Source organism: Aethalodelphis obliquidens, unplaced genomic scaffold (assembly GCF_003676395.1).
Source record: "Aethalodelphis obliquidens isolate GAN/ISIS:26980383/991018 unplaced genomic scaffold, ASM367639v1 scaffold11, whole genome shotgun sequence".
Taxonomy (NCBI): domain Eukaryota; kingdom Metazoa; phylum Chordata; class Mammalia; order Artiodactyla; family Delphinidae; genus Aethalodelphis; species Aethalodelphis obliquidens.
Window position 1 is genome coordinate 36,681,336 of NW_020837955.1, and position 21,720 is coordinate 36,703,055.

General features: G+C 47.1%; 1 protein-coding gene across 4 annotated transcripts; it reads right to left on the minus strand.

Annotated features, from left to right (window-relative positions):
- Nucleotides 1-1,392: 1,392 nt before the first annotated feature.
- CUNH10orf120 (chromosome unknown C10orf120 homolog) lies at nucleotides 1,393-21,020 on the minus strand. 4 transcript variants are annotated; one of them, XM_027112839.1, is made up of 5 exons: nucleotides 20,782-21,020; nucleotides 16,553-16,762; nucleotides 2,993-3,045; nucleotides 2,711-2,786; nucleotides 1,393-2,172 (listed from the first exon to the last, which is right to left on the minus strand). In XM_027112839.1, the coding sequence occupies exons 2-5, from the start codon at nucleotides 16,640-16,642 to the stop codon at nucleotides 1,417-1,419; spliced, it is 975 nt and encodes a 324-aa protein (XP_026968640.1). In that variant the 5' UTR covers nucleotides 16,643-16,762; nucleotides 20,782-21,020; the 3' UTR covers nucleotides 1,393-1,416. The 4 variants fall into 4 exon arrangements, with proteins under 4 accessions (XP_026968640.1, XP_026968639.1, XP_026968638.1 ...); XM_027112838.1 differs by lacking the exon at nucleotides 20,782-21,020 and adding an exon at nucleotides 20,645-20,740; XM_027112837.1 differs by lacking the exons at nucleotides 16,553-16,762; nucleotides 20,782-21,020 and adding an exon at nucleotides 4,681-5,606.
- Nucleotides 21,021-21,720: the final 700 nt, after the last annotated feature.

Sequence of the window (21,720 nt, forward strand, 5' to 3'; positions counted from 1 at the left end):
CCATTTACACACCCTTGCATCTGGACCTGGCTGTGTATCTTGCTTTGGCCAACAGAGTGTGGCAAAGTGGTGGTGTGCCGGTTCTGGTCTTGGCTTCAAGAGTCCTTGCAGACTTTTGCTTGCTCTCTCGGCTCCTGCAGCAGCCCCGTGAACAAGCCTGGGGCTGGCCTGCTACAGCTGCTGGAAGAGGAAAGATGTAACCCATCACTCCCACTGACCCAGCTGATAGCTCTCCCCCGAGAAAGAGAACCACCCAAATGACCCGCCGTTGACTGCAGACACAGGAGGAACTCAGCTGAGACCAGCCCAAATTGCTGACCCACAATTAGAATTATAACCTAAATTAATGAAAGTTGGTGTAAGCTGTTAAATTTTGGGGTGACTTGCTTAACCGAAGCAGGTAACTGATGCAGGTCCCGTGGGAGTAGATGAAAAAGAGGAGTCTGCATCCTGCGAAGGCCTGGGCTGCTTGCGGTCGGGGGAGCAGCTGACAGCCAACAGCTGCCTGACACCAGGAAGCCTCAGCAGCTAGGTCTTACCTTGAGGACGCCCTGGAGATCGGGTCCTGTAAGGAGAAAAGGAGGGAAGCCACCAAACAGAAATAGACTCACGGACTGAGAGAAAGAACTTATGGTTACCGGGGGGAAGGGTGGGGGGGATGGATAGTTAAGGAGTTTGAGATTGACATGTACACACTGCTATATTTAAAATAGATAACCAACAAGGACCTACTGTATAGCACAGGGAACTCTGCTCAATACTCTGTAATAACCTAAATGGGAAAAGAATTTGAAAAAGAATAGATACATGTATACGTATAACTGAATCACTCTGCTGTACACCTGAAACTAACACATTGTTAATCAACTCTACTCCAACATAAAATAAAAATCTGGGGGCTTCCCTGGTGGCGCAGTGGTTAAGAATCCGCCTGCCAGTGCAGGGGACATGGGTTCGAGCCCTGGTCCGGGAAGATTCCACATGCCGTGGAACAACTAAGCCCGTGCACCACAACTACTGAGCCTGCACTCTAGAGCCCACAAGGCACAATTACTGAGCCCACGTGCCACAACTACAGAAGCCCAAGCGCCTAGAGCCCGTGCTCAGCAACAAGAGAAGCCACTGCAATGAGAAGCCTGCGCACCTCAAAGAAGAGTAGCCCCCACTCGCTGCAAATGCAGAAAGCCTGTGCACAGCAACGAAGACCCAACCCAGCCAAAAATAAGTAAATAAAATAAATAAATTTTAAAAACATTAAAAATAAATAAATAAAATTTAAAACTTTTTAAATAAAATTTTTTTAAAGCTAAGAAAAGAAAAGAAAGAAAAAAAGAGAAAGAGGGAAGCCACCTGGGGCAGAGCTGCAGGAGTAATAAGGACCAGGGCACTCGGTTTCCATGGGGAATAAATAAACCTTTAATAATGGTGGGAAGCAGCTGTGTGCATGTACTCTTTCCAGGCGCTGCCTTCTTCCAGACAGCTGGCCTTTGACACGTCACTGGGGTGGATTCCCCGTGATATAAAATCCTGACTCAGCAGCATTAGGTCTCCAGGGAATTCGGCCAGGTGCAAAAGATTTCTGTTCGTTAAGCCAGCAATGGATCTTTCTGCTTTTTTTGGAGGGAGGAATGGTTTGAGATCATTTGGATGGTACGTCACACATTTTTTTGGTTCTTCTGACTTGAAAATTACGTTCATTTTTATTTCCTGTCTTTTCGTGGTTTTGCTCTCTGCCTCATCTCTCTTCTCTTGATGGGCATAGTCGCAGGGATCGGCGTCTCGGTCATCCTTGCCTTCCCCAGTTTTGTCCCTTCCCGGGAGGCCCAGGCCCCCTCCAGACAGAAGCAAAGAGCTCCTAAATCTTTCAATGTAGGGTAAAGGCTGCTTATTCCTCAGGGCTCGAGCGAGCTGCATTCGTTCTATGTGCTTGCTGACGTTCAGCCTCTCCCGCTGCGGCATTTTGAACTCCTCTGGGGGCACCATCACCTTCGCCGTCCATATTTTTTCTAGGGGTCCACAGGTGGCACAAGGAGGGGTGAGTTGCTTCCTATATTCCACCGCCCTTTTATAGTCTGAAGACAGCACCTGTAGTTCCTTGAGCATTTTCCGTTCTTCTTCTTGCTTATAAGTCAGAAACCTCCTGGATGCTATGGTGTGAACACCACCTAGACGCTGACAACGGGAAAGGGATGGTTAAAATCTCAACGGGACAGGAGTAGGGGGGACCCACAGGAACAACTACCTAGTGGCACCTTCACCCTCCACCGCTGAGGGTGCCCGAGCCCCTGGGTAGTGAGAAAGAGCACAGATCTTTGGGGTTAGACGAGCCTGGGTTCAACTCCTGACTCTCCTTCTTACCTACTATGAATTTGAAAGAATTTTATTGATCTTACAGGCCCCTGTGAGGTCTCCATAAGATATACATGAAAGCAACTAGTGCAAGATAAGGGCTTGAGAAAAGGCAGCTTCCGTGACTTGTTATCACTTGTAGTTATATTCCTACTTGGGACTTCGAAATTAGAGAGTATTTTGCTTTCGCTATGCAGGTGTGGAGGCCACTAGCTCACAACGGCCAAGTAGTGGCCAACTCCAGTCTGCTGTTTGGGAGACTTACCTCTCTATTGCTGGTGGTTTCTGAACCTCTGGCTCCCCTAGCCTAACTGCCTGGCTTCCATGGGGCTTCCCTGTGTATAAATTTCACAGCACTTACTAGGATCTCTTTTTCCAAGGGGGAGTATTTTCCGAGGGCAACGCGTGGGTCTGATTTGCAGAATTTGGTCCATATCCTGGAAGGCAGAGAGGTGTATTAGAACTCGGAAAGGGTCCTCCTAGTTTCCCCTTTGGAATGGGAAATCTCCAAAGGGTGATTCTACGTTAGTCAGGGTAGGGTCACTGTGACCAGGGTTTCTACAGCCTTAGAGTGGGCTCCTCCACTTGGCCTGGTTCTGACATGGGTGGGAAGGAATAGACCAGAAGCACAGGTCATACTCACCCCAACGGTGAAGCAGAACATGGATCCCCCTGGCAGCACAGGGAGTCTTTATCCTGAAAGGAATCGCTTATATTGAATACCTGGACTGGTGTTCCATGCTTATTTGACTTCCCCTCTGTAGTCATCCTTTCTTGGGCCCTTGAATCTCTAGCCCTCTGTTTTCCAGTCTTCTGACAGCCATTCTCCCATTCTCTGATCATACTCTGGCAATAGGCTAAGATGGGAGGTGTCAGTGCCTGGAGTTTCTTTGTAAGACAGTTTTAATGGGAACCCAAGGGACAGTCACAAACTTCTTGCATCATAACTGGCCTACGCGGAGCTATTGTGAGGTCTGAGTTTAGGCAACAAATGACCCCTTGGGGTGAAATGGATGCACACTACCATGCTCCTGGCGCGTTGGAGTCTAGAGGAATAGAGTGGGCAGAGAGTGTGGCTGGGAGATGATCTGACCACGTCACTGCCACTTATGTGCCCATAAAGACTGCTCAGTTCTTTCAGGATGAAGGCTCATCAGCTGAAGTCTCTCCCTGGTGTTGGCTTGCCTCTCCAAGCTTAGCTCCAATCTTAGTTCCTCATGCTCCATCCATGAACTCTATCTATGGTTCTTGGAATCAGCTTCTAGACATGCTCCCCGCTGTCTCAAATACCTCTCTCCCCCTAGACAACTTGCTTATCTTTCAGGGCCCAGCTTAACTATTGCTTCCTCTGAAGATTTCCTTGCAGAATAAATTATCCCTTGGCCCACATTCTCACAGCACTTCCTGTATCATGCTATAGTGCTTTGTCACGTATTGACTTGCTTGTCCAATAAATATGTCTGTCTCTCCCTCTGCTCAAAAGCAGGTGCCAATAGCATCTTGTTCTTTGCACTGGGGCTGTTTATCATGGGATCTAGTATAGAGCAGATGTTCAGCCTGTTGACCTAATAAGCAATCATCTTGGGTTCCTGCCCAAAAGTGGGGTCAAGAGTGTTGCTGCTGGGAATGTATATTGGCACAATCCTGTAGAAAGTAATTAGGCAATATATACCAAAAGTTACAAGTGTGTTTACCCTTTGACCCAGCAATTACATGTATAAAATAAAATATACACAAGTTTGTCAGTGCAGCCTTGTGTGAGACGACAAACCTAATGGGAAACTCAAATGTCCATTAACAGGTGACTGGCTAGAGAGTTATGGTTGACCATATAATGGAATACTATATAGGAGTAATAGGACTATAGAAGTAATAAAAAGATCTTTAGTTATTTGGAAATATCGCTGAGAAATATTGTTCGTGCAAAAAGCAAGGTGCAAAAGTATATAAATTGTAGATGACTTTTTTGTGTTGGAAAGGAAACTTGTATTTGCATAAAGAAACTCTAGAATAATACATACCAAAAAAATGATTAAAATGGTTACCAGAGGTGGGTACCTGGCAGATGAGGAAGAGGTGGGAATGAGCCTTTTCACTGTGTACATTATTATTTCGTCTTGAATATTAGAACAATGTAAGCATATTACCTATTGAAAACATAAGTTTAAAAAGTAAAGAAGCAGCTTATGGAAGAAGTTGTCTCTGACAAGTACTGGTCCTAAAGCTTTCCTTTGCTTCTACCAGGAAACATCCCCAAATGGGGATATTTAGAGCTCGGTCCAGTGCTCGTACCGATGCCAGCCACCCAAAATACATTGGTGCTCCTCTTACCTGGGCAAGTTCAGTTACCTGGAACAGCTGTGAACCTGGAAATAGCAACAAGTGCCTCTGAGCCTCCTGCCCTGTATTCATTGACTCACGCATTTGTCCTACAGTCAACTGCTTGCACAAGCCACACAACACCTGGCACATTGCAAGCACTCAACAAATATTTGTGGAACAACCAATGAATGATACATGATAGAATATTTTGGGCCTATCAAAAAATCAAGTCTTTGTCAAATTTCCAATAATATGCTCATGATGTAATGTGATATTTTAAAAAGACAGAATACAAAACTTTATATATAGAGTATGATCCGGATGCTGTCAATATACAAATATGCAGGAGGAAAAAAGACTAGAAGGAAATTCACAGAGACATCAGCAGTGGACTGTGGGCTGATGGGGGATATTCTAGGGCTGGCCATGTACCAGCAGCCTGGTTACCTCCAGGTACTGAGATGGAGAAGCTATGGCCTTGTCCCAGCAGGTCCAGGTAGAAAAGGGTGGCACTGTCAGGACTCAGCTCCTCCAGGCATCAGGGAAAAGGAGAGTGAGAAAGGGCACCCTGCCACTCTGCCCAGAAGTGATGTCACCATGGCAATGATAGGTTTGGGGTGGGATCTGGAGACAGAGAGAAATTTATTTTAAGGAATTAACATACGTGAGTGTGGGCTGGAATATCCAAAATCTGCAGGGTGGTCCAGCAGGCTGGAGACCCAGGGAGAGCCCATGTGGAAATTCAAGTCCACTGGCAGAATTTCCTCTTGTTCAGGGGACATAAGTCTTTGTTCTCTTCAGGCCTGATTGGATGAGGCCCACCATCATTATGGAGCAATGGCCAATCTGCTTTACTCAAAGTATGCTGATTTAAATGTTAATCTCGTCCAAAAACACCTTCACAGAATAGGATTTCCCTGGTGGTACAGTGGTTAAGAATCCGCCTGCCAATGCAGGGGACACGGGTTCGAGCCCTGGTCTGGGAAAATCCCACACGCTGTGGAGCAACTAGGCCTGTGCACCACAACTACTGAGCCTGCACTCTAGAGCCCGTGAGCCAAAACTACTGAGCCCACGTGCCATAACTACTGAAGCCCGAGCAACTACAGCCTGTGCTCTGCAACAAAGAGAAGCCACCTTCTCTTCAAAGAGAAGACTCATTTATTAATCAGTCTTCTGTTGTTTACATTTAGGCTGTTTTTTTTAAAATTTGGGGCACATTCTTGTCATGTTTCCTTGCACTTATTCTGTCAGGTGCATACCTAAGAGTGGAATTGCTGAGCCCTAGGATACGTGTAGCTTTGATTTCCTAGAGAATTCTCAGCTCTATTCCAAAGTGTCCCTACAATTCACCATTCCACCAGTAAAGTATGAGAATTCCCTCTTGCCAACACTAATGGGTGTCTTGCGATATCTCACTGTGGCTTTAATTTGCGCTTTCTGATTACAAATGAGGTTGAACACTTTTTCTATTGCCCGTTGAGATTACCCTTAGTGAAATGTCTATTCAACAAGTCTTTCGTCTATTTTTTCTAATATTTTTTTTCTTATTGATATGTACAACTTCTTTACATATTCTTGATATAAGCCCTTTGCCAGTAACCTATGTTGCAAATATCTGCTCCTATTCTAGACTGGCCTCTCTCCTTTCTTACTTTTATGCCAGCTACACTCCAATTTATGAGTCTTTTCCTTGATGGTTAGTGCTTTTCATGACTTGTTTAAGAAATCATTTCCTATCCTAGGTAGGAATGATACTCTACTATATTATATTGCATATATATTTATGAGTTCTCTTATATTATTCTCTAAAAACGTTTTTCTTTTGAACTTTCTTAACTTCCTACCCTCATCTTATTAACTTTAATGTTCACTTTCTACCTCTTTTTCTTTAAGTACATTTTCCAATTTATTATTATAATGGCTATCAAGGAGTATGTGTACATGTGTGTGTTGCGTGTGTGTGCAAGTCGTACACAAGAAGTCCGGGCTTCTCCTCCCCCCTTGCCCTGTCTGTCCCTTCAGTCACGTCCTAGGCTCTGGCTCCCTCTGGTGGATCTTGCCGCTCACTGCAAGGTGGCTCTGCAAAGCCCCACCAGCCATCCCCCTACTCCTGGGCTAAGATTCCCTATGGAGATAGCCCCCTTGGTTACGAGAATGGTGCTCCTTTCTAACATTGCATTATATCCAGACTTTATATGAGCAGCTGTGTGCCTTAAAATCATAGTTCCCATTACAAAGCCGTTGGCTCTGGGCAGACCAGCCTCCTGGACAGGTCTTCTAGGTCAGTGCTTCTCCAATATGAATGTGCATATAACCCTCCGGGGAGATCTTATTAAAATGCAGAGATTCGGTAGACTTGGGGTGGAACCTAAAGATCTGCACCTCTAACAACTTCCCAGGGGAGGCCAATGCTGCTGGTCCAAGAGGAACAAAGTTGCAACTCAGTGTGTGGGACTCCTCAGCACGAGGTGCTACTCCAAGTGTGGCCAGGGGGCCAGCAGCAGTGGTATAACCTGGGAGCAGGTTAGAAATGAAGCATTTCAGGCCTTGTCCCAGATCAACTGAGTCACAATCTGCAATTCAACAAGCTCCCCAGGTGAATCCCACACACAGAAAAGTGCGAAAGGCAGCTGGTTGGCCCCGTGAGGAATCAGATGACACACAGCCTCCACACGGACCCCCATGGAGTCAGCCCAGAGGACTTGTGGTCAGGATTCACCTGCTGTGCACCAACCTGTTTCTAACATCCAGTTTCCCAGACTTACAGATATTGAAAACAAACTTATGTTTACCAAAGCAGGAGCAAGAGGGAGAGGGATAAATCAGGAGCTTGGGATGAACATACACACACTACTATATAGATAGATCTATCTATATATCTATAGATATATATCTATATATAGGTATATATAGATATAGATATCGATATCTGTATCTATATATCTATCTATAGATAGATAACCACCAAGGACCTACTGTACAGCACAGGGAGCTCTACTCAATATTCTGGGATAACATATATGAGAAAAGAATCTAAAAAAGAACAATTGTATGTATATGTATAACTGGACCACTTTGCTGTACACCTGAAACTAACACAACATTGTAAATCAATTATACTCCAATAAAATTACAATTAAAAAATCAATCCAGTTTCCAGCTTCCTGTCTGCTTCCTCTTGGCATAAGGATTGAGAAGATGCTGGCTCAAGCAGAGTTGTTACAAATAGTTACTTACGAATAAACAGGTCCACTTTTGGAGCCTCTTTGGGAGGTCCACCCAGAACAGTGGAACCTATGGATAAGGCGAGGCCTGTTTCCATTTAGACCTCTGGGGAATGCTTGGTCACATGGAGGTGTCAGAAGCAGGGTCTCTAATTCTTTTTTTCTGACTGAGGGGGAACAGATTATTATCTGGGGAAGGTCAAGTCCCAAAACGGTGATCTAATCAGACCTCAGAATCTAGGCCAGGATGACGATATTCCTGCCTGCATGTGTTTTTTATTTTTTCCCACCAGAATTTCAGGCCCACCAAGGAGGACTCCCCCTCCCCAGTGGAATCTGTCCCACGGAGGTGAGTTGAGGTAACAGACACCAGGGCACAAGAAGGAGGGTCTTCCCTAGCCCTTCCCTCACCGATTAACGCAGACCACCGTGCAACACCACCTTCTCAGTCTGAAAGGAGGCTTTGAGAATTCTCCTTTGGCTGCCTGTCTTGCTATTAAGATCCTACCCAAGAGAGTCTGATAGGGTGTGGCCTGGACATTGGGATGTTTGGATGCCCTCCAGGTGGTCCTACCATGTGGGTTAAGAATTACTGTCTTATAGCGATCTGTAGTTATCTTTATTACTATCTCACTCCTCCCATTAGAATGTAAGCTCCAAGAGACCAGGAACTTTTAAAATCTTATTTATTGCTACTTTCACAGTCCCAGCATGGTCTGTGACACATAGAAGGCACTCAATAAATATTTGTGGAATGAAAAAAAAAATAGCTAAGATAGCACTGTAAGTGACCAAGAAGCCCTGGGCCATAGGATATACTTTACCTACCATAAAATTTGCCTGTTTTAGACATGCAATTCAATGAGTTTTAATAAATTTGCTGAATTGTATAATTCACAATTCAGTTTTGGAATATCTCCCCGAAAAGATCTCTCATGGTCACTTATAGTTAATCCCCTGGCAACCACTAGTCAACTTTCTATCTCGACAGATTTGCGTTCAAGTGTTTTCTTTTTTCTTTTTTTTTTTTGCGGTACATGGGCCTCTCACTGCTGTGGCCTCTCCCGTTGCGACGCACAGGCTCAGCGGCCATGGCTCTCGGGCCCAGCCGCTCCGCGGCATGTGGGATCTTCCCGGACCGGGGCACGAATCCGTGTCCACTGCATCGGCAGGCGGACTCTCAACCACTGCGCCACCAGGGAAGCCCAAGTGTTTTCTTTTTAAAATGACCCCTTCTTAGCTTCAAATTACCCTCGCCTCCTTGGCTTTCTGCTGTAGGATGAGTTGGGTTTTTTTGTTGTCCCTCTGTCACCACTAGAGGCACTGCTAAATCCGTGCTCAGGAAACCTGCCCTCTTCCCATGAAGCCGGAAGTACCTGCCTAGGCTTGTAGCTGGGATAATGCCTGAACTCACTTGGAGAATCAGGCTGAAGATCATCTTACCTTTCCGTAGGCTAATGCAGAAACAACTCAGCAGTTCCAAGACTCTATCAGATTATGGAGGGAGGGTGTTAATTGTGGTTTCCCTTATCTTTAAATAACAACTTCCTGTATTAGCCTGGCGTGCAGATGGTGCCAGGCAAACCAGACCATGATTCTGCTGGTCCCACTGCAACCAGACAAAGCAGGAGACCAGGGGATGGACAGCTTCCTGTATCTGGAACGCTCCTTCCTGCCTGTCACTCCTTGTGATCTAGTGGCAGAGCTGAGTCCCCAGGGCAAGGAGGAGCCACCAAATACAGAGGCAAAGACCTGGCACATTTAGGGTCGGGATATAGTGATGGAAAGAGACTGGCATTTGACTGGTAGGTGGACAAACTTTTCACTTTTTCTTCTCTTATGCACAGAAGCCCCCTAGACAGTGGACTAACCATTAAATGTCTGCTCTGCACATTTTGCAAGTATTGACATTACTGGCAAAAGCTGCCCGTTATAGATGCATGTTACAGGGGTATCAAAGCAGGGTACTTAGTCTACTTAAATGTCTGCTTGAATGTAACACTCTGTAGGGAGAACATTTTTCTCTGGGTATGCTTTCTTTGGTACACACACATGCATACATATGTTCATGTGTGCACGCATGCCTCCACTCAAGCACGCCATGAGCTCAACTCTGCTAGATGTTGAGGAAACAGAGGAAAAAGACAGGACAGGGTCTCTCTTTTGCAGAAGATCTCACAAAATGGGGTGACACAGGTATACAGAAGGTCAGTGTAGAATGTAATAATGCACATTATAACTCGTGCAAGAAAGGTGGTATTCTGGCAATACTGGGAAGATTCTTAACAGCCAGGGGCTCAGAGAAACTTCCCATGGGGCAAACTATGGGTGTTCAGAGATAAGGTGCATGAGAATTTGGGGAAAGGCTATGCAAGTTTATCCACCTCCCGGGCTTTCTATTAATTTTTGGCCTGGAATAGACTCTACAAACTGCAGCGGGCCTGGAGCAGTAGAGGAGATGGGTGAAGAGAAGCAGGTTGAGGGCATTTGCTGAGTGGGGTGAGTCAGTGTTGGCGAGCGGTCTCTGCCCGGCTGCAGGGGAGAGTTGATCTCTCACACGGGCCTCTCCCTTCTGCAGTGGAACAAAAGTAGGAATGAGATTTGCCAACAGGAGGAAGGAAGTAAAATTTGCCGTTGTCCCACGGGGGTTTCATCATCCTGGAATCCCAGAGTCTTGCATCTGCTCAGGGGTCTCTCTGGAGCACTCACCGCTGTCGGACCCCAGCACCAGACAGTCTCAGCTGGAGACGCCAGGTCTGGCCACTCAGCTCCTCTCTGCCCTGTCCCTCCAGAAGAGTCCCTGGGGCCAGTGCTCTACCCCCCAGGGGGACTTCACAGTTGAACTTCCCAGTTCCCAGCCTGACTTGGGGAAGGAGCAATCTCACCTTTGTATCCAGTATGTAACTTTATGCCAGGAACCTAAAGAGACAGAATTTGGGTAGACCCAGGGTCCTGTGGAACAAGTTGGAACCAGATGAAGGAAGAACTGTGAAGGAAGAGCTCTGCGCTGTCTCTATGTCAGAATTTGCTAATCCTGTGTTACTCCGGGATTTATCTGGGTGGGGATGTGTCAGGATCATTTTGAACATGGAAAGTGGTGCCCGTCTACAGCACTGGCGCTCAGACTTGGAAAGTGCAGATTCTTTGTTACAACAGGAAACATACGAGAACTGTTCTTGGCTTAAGGTGAGGGTGAGGGTCCAGCAGGTCTCAGACATCAGACAAGGAAGGTAGAATGCGCCTTCAGCTCCTCTCAATGCAAACATCGCTCACATCTCTTCTGGCAGGACTCTTGTTCTTTGTCTCTGTGACTCAAGATGATGGAAATATTTTAAATGGGTCTTTTCATATGCACGTCACTCATTGCATCTTTCGAGGTGGCATATAAACAATGTGACATTTGGAGAGAAGTGGAAAACAGAAACAGGCTTTTTAAAAAGTATGCATACAGGGCTTCCCTGGTGGCGCAGTGGTTGAGAGTCCACCTGCCGATGCAGGGGACACGGGTTCGTGCCCCCGTCCGGGAAGATCCCACATGCCCCAGAGTGGCTGGGCCCGTGAGCCATGGCCGCTGAGCCTGTGCATCCGGAGCCTGTGCTCCGCAACCGGAGAGGCCAAAACAGTGAGAAGCCCGCGTACTGCAAAAAACAAACAAACAAACAAACAAAAAAACCAACCACTTACTTGTCTGTCACGGTTTTGTGGGGCAGGGCTTGGCTGGGAGAGTCTTCCACTCCACATAGCACTGAGCAGGGTCACCTAGTGGCTGGTTTGGAGAGTCCAGGACAGCTGCACTCCAATGCCTGGGGTCCTGGTGGAGCCCTGGAGGGCTCAGCCAGGGGCCCTCTTCCTTTCCAGGCAGTCTCAGGGCCTCTTCACATTCCCAAGGTCTCTCCAGGTAATCAGACCTCTTACGGGGTGGCTCAGGGTGCCACGAGCAAGCCACGGTTCCCAGAGACAGAAGTGGAAGTTGCCAGTGTCTTAAGGCACAGCATCGCTTCTGCCATACTCTGCTGGTCAGACTGTCAGAGAGCCCACCCAGGTTCAAGGGAGGGGACCCACCTCGCGATGAGAGGCATGTCCGAGAATCTGTGGCCTTCTTTAACCTACCACAGGAATTCTCTCAGCACCTTCAGACTTTTCTCGGTTTGCACTAAGTACACGGACATTTCTAAGGAGACCCTTTACATTTTGTTAACCTAGTAGATGAGACTATTTTCCCCTGGAGGTCATCAGTATCTTTTTTTTTTTCCTTCTGGGTCTTTCCACAGCTTCTCAGGATCGTGTAACAGGTAGCCGCTTGTTTTAAATTGACATGGTAATAACTCCATGCCAAGAGAACCATCATAGGAGATGCCAGGCGGTGTGCTCAGGAAAAGGCACAGAGAGGCTGGTGTGGCGTGGCTGAGGGGCTGCTTCCTTGCTGCTCAAGCCCATCCTGTTGCAGCCCCTTCCACAAGGAGGCAGGGCAGCCGGGACTCAATCGGAGAAGCGTCTCTGTCCTCACTGCAGCCTTGCCGAGGGGCGTGGCATTAGTACTTCTAATGCCTGTAAATGCTGACTTGTTGTTTTATGATTTTTTAAAAAACTTTTGTTGAAGTTTAGTTGATGCACAGTATTATATGTTACAGGTATATGATAGAGTGATTTACAATTTTTAAAGGTTATACTCCATTTATAGTTATTATGAAATATTGGCTATATTCCCCACACTGTGTAGCTTATTTTATACGTAACAGTTTGTACCTCTTACTCCCCTACCTGTATATTGCCCCTCCCCACTTCTCTCTCCCCACTGGTAACCACTACTTTGTTCCCTATATCTGTGAGTCTGCTGAGAAGCATGTTTTTAATGAAAATAACTGGATAGAAGTAGCAGAATAAATGCCGACATCCATATATAATGAAGGGGAACAATAAGTTTTGTATAAAATTGTAAATGCTGACTTTCAGGCTGGGAAGGGGGCGTGTGGATTTGCCCAGGTCAGAGTAGGCAGGAGGGTGACAAGGGACTTGAAGAGAATGTGGCTCGGTCCGTCTGGCCGTTCTCAGCCTGCTGCCTCTGGGCACCGTCCAGCAGCGGACACCCATGACGGGCACCAGCTCATCACCCCCTGCCAGCTCCCCGGGGTTTCAGCATCAGCGTGATGAGGCCCAGTTATTGTAACCTACAAGCTCAGTCAACACTAGCGCTCTGTGGCCGTCACCACTTCCCACCATCCATCGTGGGAAAGGCCAGGAATCTGTGCAATTCCAGGAGGAGGTGGGCAGGGGAGAACAGAAAGAAGAAAGTTAAGCATCTTCATAATTTGGCCACAAGGTCAATAAAACATTATGTTTTCAAACTTCCTCTAAAATAATTTGACAATTCTAAGTTTTCTACTTTTTTGTGTGGCATGCTGCTTTACATATGTACGTTTGTGTGTGTGTATCAATTGATATTAACATGACAACTAGTATGGAAGAATTAGATTTTACTTGTATAATTCTTTTTTCTTTTTATAAAATTTATTTATTTATTTATTTTTGGCTGCATTGGGTCTTCGTTGCTGCGCGTGGGCTTTCTCTAGTTGCGGCAAGTGGGAGCTACTCTTTGTTGCAGTGCACGGGCTTCTCATTGCGGTGGCTTCTCTTGTTGCGGAGCATGGGCTCTAGGCGCACAGGCTTCAGTAGTTGTGGCACGTGGGCTCAGTAGTTGTGGCTTGCAGGCTCTAGAGCGTAGGCTCAGTAGTTGTGGCGCACGGGCTTAGTTGCTCCACGGCATGTAGGATCTTCCTGGACCAGGGCTCGAACCCGTGTCCCCTGCATTGGCAGGCAGATTCTTTTTTTTTTTTTTATAGTTTTTTTTTTTTTTAGATGTTGGGGGTAGGAGTTTATTAATTAATTTATTTATTTTTGCTGTGTTGGGTCTTCGTTTCTGTGCGAGGGCTTTCTCTAGTTGTGGCAAGCGGGGCCACTTTTCATCGCGGTGCGTGGGTCTCTCAGTACAGCAGCCTCTCTTGTTGAGGAGCACAGGCTCCAGACACGCAGGCTCAGTAGTTGTGGCTCACGGGCCTAGTTGCTCCGTGGCATATGGGATCCTCCCAGACCAGGGCTCGAACCCATGTCCCCTGCATTAGCAGGCAGATTCTCAACCACTGCGCCACCAGGGAAGCCCTGGCAGGCAGATTCTTAACCACTGCGCCACCAGGAAAGCCCCTTGTTTAATTCTTATAAATCCAAAACCTGTAAGTTCCAGTTGCAGTAGATACTGAGTTGAAGAAAACACAATCTACCCAGAAAAAGTGATGAAAAAGTAGTGAAAGGGAGGTCCCAGTCATAACCTCCCAAAACAGTCCATCCCACCCCCATTCCCTCCATCTCAGATTCCTCAGACCCAAACCTCGTCAGACTCACCCCTTCCCCAGGCATGTCCAGCCTCAGTCTCTGTCTCTCTTTCCCAAACCCTCATGTCGATCTGCTCTGCCTCTCTCCCAGCAAGCGAGAACCCTTCCACTTTAGAAAGAGGGAGGAGAGAGTAAACAGACAGGACAAAGATAATATTTTCTTCATCAGATGATAGAGGGAGGGAGAAAGGCAGGGAGCTCTCATGCATTAATACTTTTTGACCCATAAGAATTAGATTGTTTGGACTCTCCTTCCCAGGAGACATTTAGGCTAAAGATCCATCCGACGGCTGTGAGGCAGTCGTTAGTGGTGCCATGGAGGCACATCCTGGCGTCCTTTATCCTGTCATTTCAGGAGGAAGTAACTCTTGTGGAGGGGTCATTTCTAGTGTCTCTGGCTCATTTTCCAGTCCGCTGCATCCAGGAGACTACCCAACAGACGTCCAGTGTGTTTGGGAGATCCACGTGGATAAAAAATTCCGCATAGAACTCATGATTCCAACTTTGAAGTAAGAAAACAACTTTTAAAGGGAAGAGTCCACCTAAATAAGAGTATGGCCTTGTGAAATCATAATAAAGATGTTTCTTTTAGTGGGAAACATTTAGGGGCAAAACCAGAAGAATGCCAAATTCTTTCCAGTTTGAAGCTGGAGTTGCTTTTGTAGTGCTATCCAATGAGATACTTGTAGCTTGAAAAATTCAATAAGTGGTTTATTAACATATTTGACTTAACATTCCTATGATGGTTTTTCTTTTGATTTTTTTCTAAAAATATCCTTATCAGCTTTGTCCTCACTATACACTGGGTACCAATATTTATTCTCTTAGACTTTCTTTTTCTTTACATTTTAAACAAGCTTAAAAATTAAGAGGCTTTCCATACACATACATTAGCTGGCTACTCCAGCCTTGAGCCCCACATCCTCTAAATGTTGCCACAGAGTGAAAGGGGATGGTAGAGTCATTGCCTCATCTCTGATATAAAAAGGATAGAATTTCCTAAGTCATTGCCATTTTTTAACCTTCAGGACATAAAGTAATAGCTGACTTTTTTTAGTGTGCTCAGATTCTGTACTATGTATTGTGTATGCTTTGTCATGTTCCAGCATCACTTTAGCCCTACGATAGATGTCCTTCTCATCCCAATTAGAGACAAAGAAGCTGAGGCTCAGAGAGGTTAACTAACTGGCCCAAGGCCAACCTTCTAGTTCTGTTGGATGTAAATGGCCTAGCTCTTCACCAGCATATGGTTCTGTAAGCAGAGTCTGTACAAAGCCCTTCTTCTTGTTGTCTGTGACACACATCATGCTACAAACACAACAATACTGTGAAATGCTATGAAAATCCCCCTTTATCGTGCACTGAATTGTTGCTCGGTCCACGGAGTCCAACATGCCCTGTGACAAATGATATCCTAGAAACACGTTACCTTTGTTGACTAAAACCCTAAGGACACAGCCCACAATGAAGTGAGAGCCTTGAACCCAAACCTCTAAAGCCTGTCATGTTATCAGTTATCCATTTCTTCAAAATCAGCTCTCATACACATCCTTTTGGATAATTACCAAAGTGCAAATACTCTTCTACATGCTGACATTATTTTAATTTTATTTTTTTAATATCTATTTATTTATTTATTATGGCTGCGCCGGGTCTTAGTTGTGGCACGCAGGATCTTCCTTGCAGCATGCGGGCTCTTAGTTGCGGCATGCGGGATCTAGTGCCCTGACCAGGGATGGAACCTGGGCCCCCTGCATTGGGAGCACACAGTCTTAACCACTGGACCACCAGGGAAGTCCCTATTTTTATTTTAAAATCAAGTTTTTTCTCCCCAAGAATTTGGGTATGGAAAATGTTGTGAAATACAGAGGTAGGAAAATCAGGCTGTGATGTTGGTTACATGCTGATCACTGGGATGATTTTACTGTTCAGATTTTATCTGCAGTGTATATTCGCATTTCCTAATGTTCTGTGTAAGTTGTGATTGGCCAAAACCGTTATGATTTTTAAATTTCTATTACTAAGTTGTAACCATAAGCCTCACACATTACTCAGACAAAGATAATAAGAGTTCTGTTAATAAGGCATCTGAAAAAGTTAATTGATATTTTATATATTAATATGCAATTTAAAGTATAATCCAACTATTTAATCCTGTGATTGTCATACTTTTCAAACTTTAAGATCTAGGATGCCCTAACCTGCCGCTAACCCTCCGCTGTGATTCCCCCAGGCTGGAAGACATCCTTGGATGCCCATATGACTCACTTGAAATCTTTGACGGCCCCAGGATTGCCTGCTGTCCATGGGCAATTTCTGTGCCTCAGTAGCTGTGATGTTTTTCTCCTCCTCTGACATCAGGACTGTGGTGTTCTGAAGTGATTCTTTGATCACCAACAGTGGCTTTTATGCTCTTTTCAATGCAATTCCGCAGGGCGAAAGAGAGTCAGGTAGGAAGCTTCAAGCAGGTTTTTGGCCCTGAAAAGACAGAACGGTTTTCTAATTTAAGGGATTCCCCTCTTAGCAGAGGCCTGGGATTCAGTTTTAAAAGCACACACACACACACACATAAGCCCTGCTGCATCGCTGCTAGATTTTTCCATTAAGAGGGCTCATGAGCGATGAAATAAGGCAGTGACGTGCAGCCTGTATGTTGAATGGGCAGGCGGCTCCTCTCCACAGCTGCATCCGGCACTGCCGGCTGCCTGGGAACTGTCCAGGGTGCTGAAATGTAAAAGTCAAACTTGCAAGAATTCTCTTCCCTCCACCAGCTGGTTCACTCTACACCTTGCCTGCATTGGACCCTAGACTCACCCAAATAAGAGGCTTGGGGACTCCTTAATGGATGGACGCTATAGCCTGTCATTCCAGGACCAGGTCCAGTTTGCACCCAGAAAGCATACTTACCTGCCGATTGTGGGGCCCCAGTAACTCAGGTCATTAGGAATTTGGGTGGAAACTCCCTGGGTATATTTTGAAGCTGGGGGGTGTTTGTTTCTGAGTAAGGGAATTCCTTATATATTTTACCTTCAAAAGCATGCTTGAGATCTTGCCCTGGGGAGGCTAAATAAGGTCCAGCATTTGAAATCCAGACCATTCATTGACTCAAGATCATCATTTTCTCATCCAATAATCTTCACTAAGGTCCTACTCTGTGTCAGGCCCAGTTATAAGTGCTGGGGACACAGTAAACAGTACAATGTCCTTCCCTCGTGGAGTTTACAGTAGCATGGATTTGGGTGAGTGGGGAAGGATCAAGACATAAGAAACAAGTAAATAAATAAGATGATTTGGGGGGTAGTGATAAGGCTGGGAATACAGAGCCAGATGGGATAGAAGACAGTGCCTGGGGTGGAGGAGGTGCTATTGTGGATTGAATGGGGATGGTGGCCTTGCTGAGGAGGTTATATGTGATGAGTGCCCATGAAGGGGCATTCTAGGCAGAGAGAATAGCAATGCAAGGGCTGCTCCCAGGGAGGAAAGAGTTGGACATATTAGAGAAACTGAAAGAAGGCCAGGGTGGCAGAGCCTATGGACACAGTAAGGGAAGACTGTCCCTAGGGCGTCTCCAGGAGACCACAGGTGACTCCAGCTGGACACAGCCTGTCAGTCCAGAAAAAGCCATTCCCTTTGGGCTTTATGAAGTCCTAGACACCCTTGTGACCAAGTGCCTTCAGGGGACTAAATCTACACTTATCCAAGCACTTATCCAAGACATGTCCAAAGAAGCAGCTGGGAACCCATTTCCCCAGGAACCCAGCTTTGCAAGATCTGCAGAACCCAAGGTGTGCTGGGGCTAAGCACTGTGCCTTATAGTCACACTCTTGTTGGCTTGTCACCTCTGAGATACATGCTGCTAGAAGCCCCATTTTACAAATGAGGAAACTGGGGCCCAGGGAGATGAAATAACTTGTCAAAGGTTACACAACTAGGGAGAAGTAGAGCTGGGATCCAAACCCGCCTCTGTCTCACTCTTAAGCCCTTCAGCCCAACGTATTACGGAATCAAGACAGCCTTAAGGCTTCATTCTTGCATTTATTTCCCTTAGCCACAAATACAGGAGCTAGAAATCCTTCTTACTTAAAACTCCCTACACTCAAAAATAAAATCCTGGGCTTCCCTGGTGGCGCAGTGGTTGGGAGTCCGCCTGCCGATGCAGGGGACACGGGTTCACACCCCGTTCTGGGAGGATCCCACATGCCGCGGAGCGGCTGAGCCTGTGAGCAATGGCCGCTGAGCCTGCGCGTCCGGAGCCTGTGCTCCGCAACGGGAGAGGCCACAGCAGTGAGAGGCCCGCGTACCGGAAAAAATAAATAAATAAATAAATAAAATCCTGCTTTGTTTAGAAGATGGACCGGAGCTGCGGCTGGTGGGTGGTTCTGGACAGTGCTCAGGACGCCTGGAGATCCTCCATGAGGGGCCTGGGGCACCGTGTGTGACCACCTATGGGACCTGAATGAAGCTAAGGTCGTGTGCCGACAGCTGGGGTATGGAAGGGCCATCGCTGCCCCTGGAACGGCCCACTTCAGCCTGGGCTCTGGAGACATCCTCCTGGACAACATTCAGTGTTCGGGAAGCGAGAACCTCCCTGGCCAGTGCCCCAGCTCTGGCTGGTAGACCACAATTGTGGTCACCATGAGGATGCTGGCGTCATCTGCTCAGGTACCTCTCCTCCTGCGGCAGGTTCTTTCTGGTCTTTCAGCATCTCGGGTGGAAGGTGTGCACAGAGCAGGGCCAGGTGACCAGACAGATGAATGTCCCTTCAGCCGGGCTGGCAGAGAACGCTAAGAGCCACGCTCTCTTCTGAACACACACTCCAGGGCCACACAATTTTCTGGTCCTGTTCCTTGCAGCCTCTCTCAGGTCTGGAACTGCTTCTCCAGAGTCTAAACATGCCCTGTTCTTGCTTGTGTAAGACGAAGCCTGCCTGTTTGGGACTTGCCCACACTAGAAAGCCACCACTTGTCTTTATAAAATTTAACTTAGATTTCCTAAATTTACCTCTTTTTAATGCATGCAGATGCAGGGGACTGGGTTCCAGATGTGATTCCTGCACCCCCAGGTAGGTCTGACACTGAACCCATTATCTCTGCAAAGTGAATAAGAAATTTAACCTTGGGACTTCCCTGGTGGTGCAGTGGTTAAGAATCCGCCTGCCAATGCAGGGGACATGGGTTCGATCCCTGGTCTGGGAAGATCCCACATGCCGTGGAGTAGCTAAGCCCGTGCGCCACAACTACTAAGCCTGCACTCTAGAGCCCGTGAGCCACAACTACTGAGCCCATGTGCCACAACTACTGAAGCCTGCGCGCCTAGAGCCCGTGCTCCCCAACAAGAGAAACCACCGCAATGAGTGGCTTCTATGAGAAGCCCACGTACCGCAACGAAGAGTAGCCCCTGCTCGCCGCAACTAGAGAAAGCCCGTGCATAGCAATGAAGACCCAATGCAGCCAAAAATAAATAAATAAATTTATATTAAAAAAGAAAAAAAAGAAATCTAACCTCTGTCTGGACCCAGACACTGGAATCACCCAGAGAGCTTTAAAAACTTCCGATACTCAAGCTGCACCCCAGACCAGTCACATCAGCACTTCTGGGGTCACAGCCAGTCATCGGTGGTATTTAAAGCTTCCTGTGTGATTCCAACATGCAGCCAAGGCTGAGAACCGGGGGCATGGTCAACAAGCTAAAAGTCACATTTCCCAAATGAAATGGCATCTGAAACTCTCCTCTCTGGACAACAGATCACAGAGCGGCAGGAGGGGACGGAGAGAGGATGGTTCCATCACAGTGGCTGAGAAGAGGGTTGATACAGAGAGGAAGGAGGAAAGGTTTACCTTTCAGGGATACGAATTAGAGAGTGAAAGCATGCAAGTAAACAAAGAAGCACTGAATGTCGAACTCTCCCCGTGGGTAGAAAGCAGACTGGGGAAGTGAAAACATTTGGGGCTCCTCTGTGGGCCTCCTGGCTTAGCCAACACAGCAGGAATAGAGAAAGGTACACCTTCTTCAGGTAACCTACTCAAAGTCGATGTGCAGCAGTGACCTCCTAACTCAGACTCCTGCTGCATCAGAGCACCTACGGTCCTGCCTCCTGCATCTGCCTGCCTCTCCAGGACAAGTTCTCAGCCGCTCGCTTCCCTGCTTACTGGCACCCTGGGCCCCACACACCCTCCTCCCAGCCTTACCCAGTGACTGGTGCCGCTCTCTGCCCTCAGTGGTGGCCTGGGTCGGGAAAGTCGGGGTCAGGGGCGCTCCTCGCAGTGTTTGGGGGCCAGGCGAGGTGGCTGGCAGCTGTCCCTACCTTGGGCTGGCACCACTATGGTGCATTTGGAGGGACACGCGTTGGGAGCCTCTTACCCACTCCAGTCCAGGTTCCGAGGGCGTCCCAAGTGGAAGTTGCCATCCCTTGTAGGTTGCCCTTCTGGTGCGGGTTGCAGAGGCAGAACTATGGGAAGGGGCCCGTCTTACTTCATTGGAATACTTGTCCAACCTACCTTTCCCCACCATGGCTCTCAGCTTTCCGGGTCTGAAAGCTGCATTGTCCCTCTGCATTGTGGCACCTGATAAATTTCTACAGGCACTGTGGCATGTTCATAAGCCCAGATGTTACTGTAGGTGATGCCTCATGACTGGTCAGTCTCAGGACAGCCCTTGGGTTGGTGGACCCCAGCACAGAAGAGAAAACAAATCATGTGACTGTGTGTTGTCTGTGATTTCCTGGTGAATCACTGCAAGAAGGGGAGAGGTTGCATCTCAGATTAGGGAGAAAAGAGGAATGAGTGTGTCCACGCCATATATTAAGATTCAAGAGTAGTAGCAGCTTCATCATTTGTACCTAGGTATTGATATAAGGTGATGTTATCGTGCCAAGCTTTTTCCTGATTGTTTTGGTCCTGATTTTTGCAGCTGCCATTCCCCAAGCACCTATCCCACAAGGTAACTCTCTTCCGCTGTAAGTATAACCTATAAAGGGTGGAAACATGGTGATAATTCATGAAAGTAGAACAGACGTCTGCTGTCCTGCCGGCATGAGGGGAAGGAGGTGGTGGGACGGAGCCCTCACAAGTAGGTGGATTGTCTGCATCTTAGTTGGGCTGGTTTGCACGGCAGGAAGCTGGGGAGAGCATTAAGGATGTGTCACTGGACACCCCACACCTGCCATGTACGTATCCAATCTGTTTCCAGTCTCACCTACAGTCGTAGGGTCCTGCCTACCTGTCATACATCTCTCCTCCTCCCTCACCCCCTCTCAGGGCACAGCCACACACCAGCCAAGCCACAACCACGTCTACACCAGCCAAGCCACAACCGCGTCTACACCAGCACGATCCCCTCCCAGTTTGTGACTCACTTCCGAGCTTGCTGGAGTTCTGGATTCTGTACTCGGGAAAATGCACGTTGCGTGCCCGAAGAACCCAGCCCCGGCTCTCTCG

What these genes read in the sequence shown, in the direction of transcription:
- CUNH10orf120 (XM_027112836.1), bottom strand. Translation starts at nt 3,192, where the DNA reads ATGATCAGAGAATGGGAGAATGGCTGTCAGAAGACTGGAAAACAGAGG. An exon ending in TGTTCTGCTTCACCGTTGGG is followed by an intron (nt 2,787 to 2,992) that starts GTGAGTATGACC and finishes TCTGCCTTCCAG; the next exon opens with GATATGGACCAAATTCTGCA. An exon ending in CCTTGGAAAAAGAGATCCTA is followed by an intron (nt 2,173 to 2,710) that starts GTAAGTGCTGTG and finishes TCCCGTTGTCAG; the next exon opens with CGTCTAGGTGGTGTTCACAC.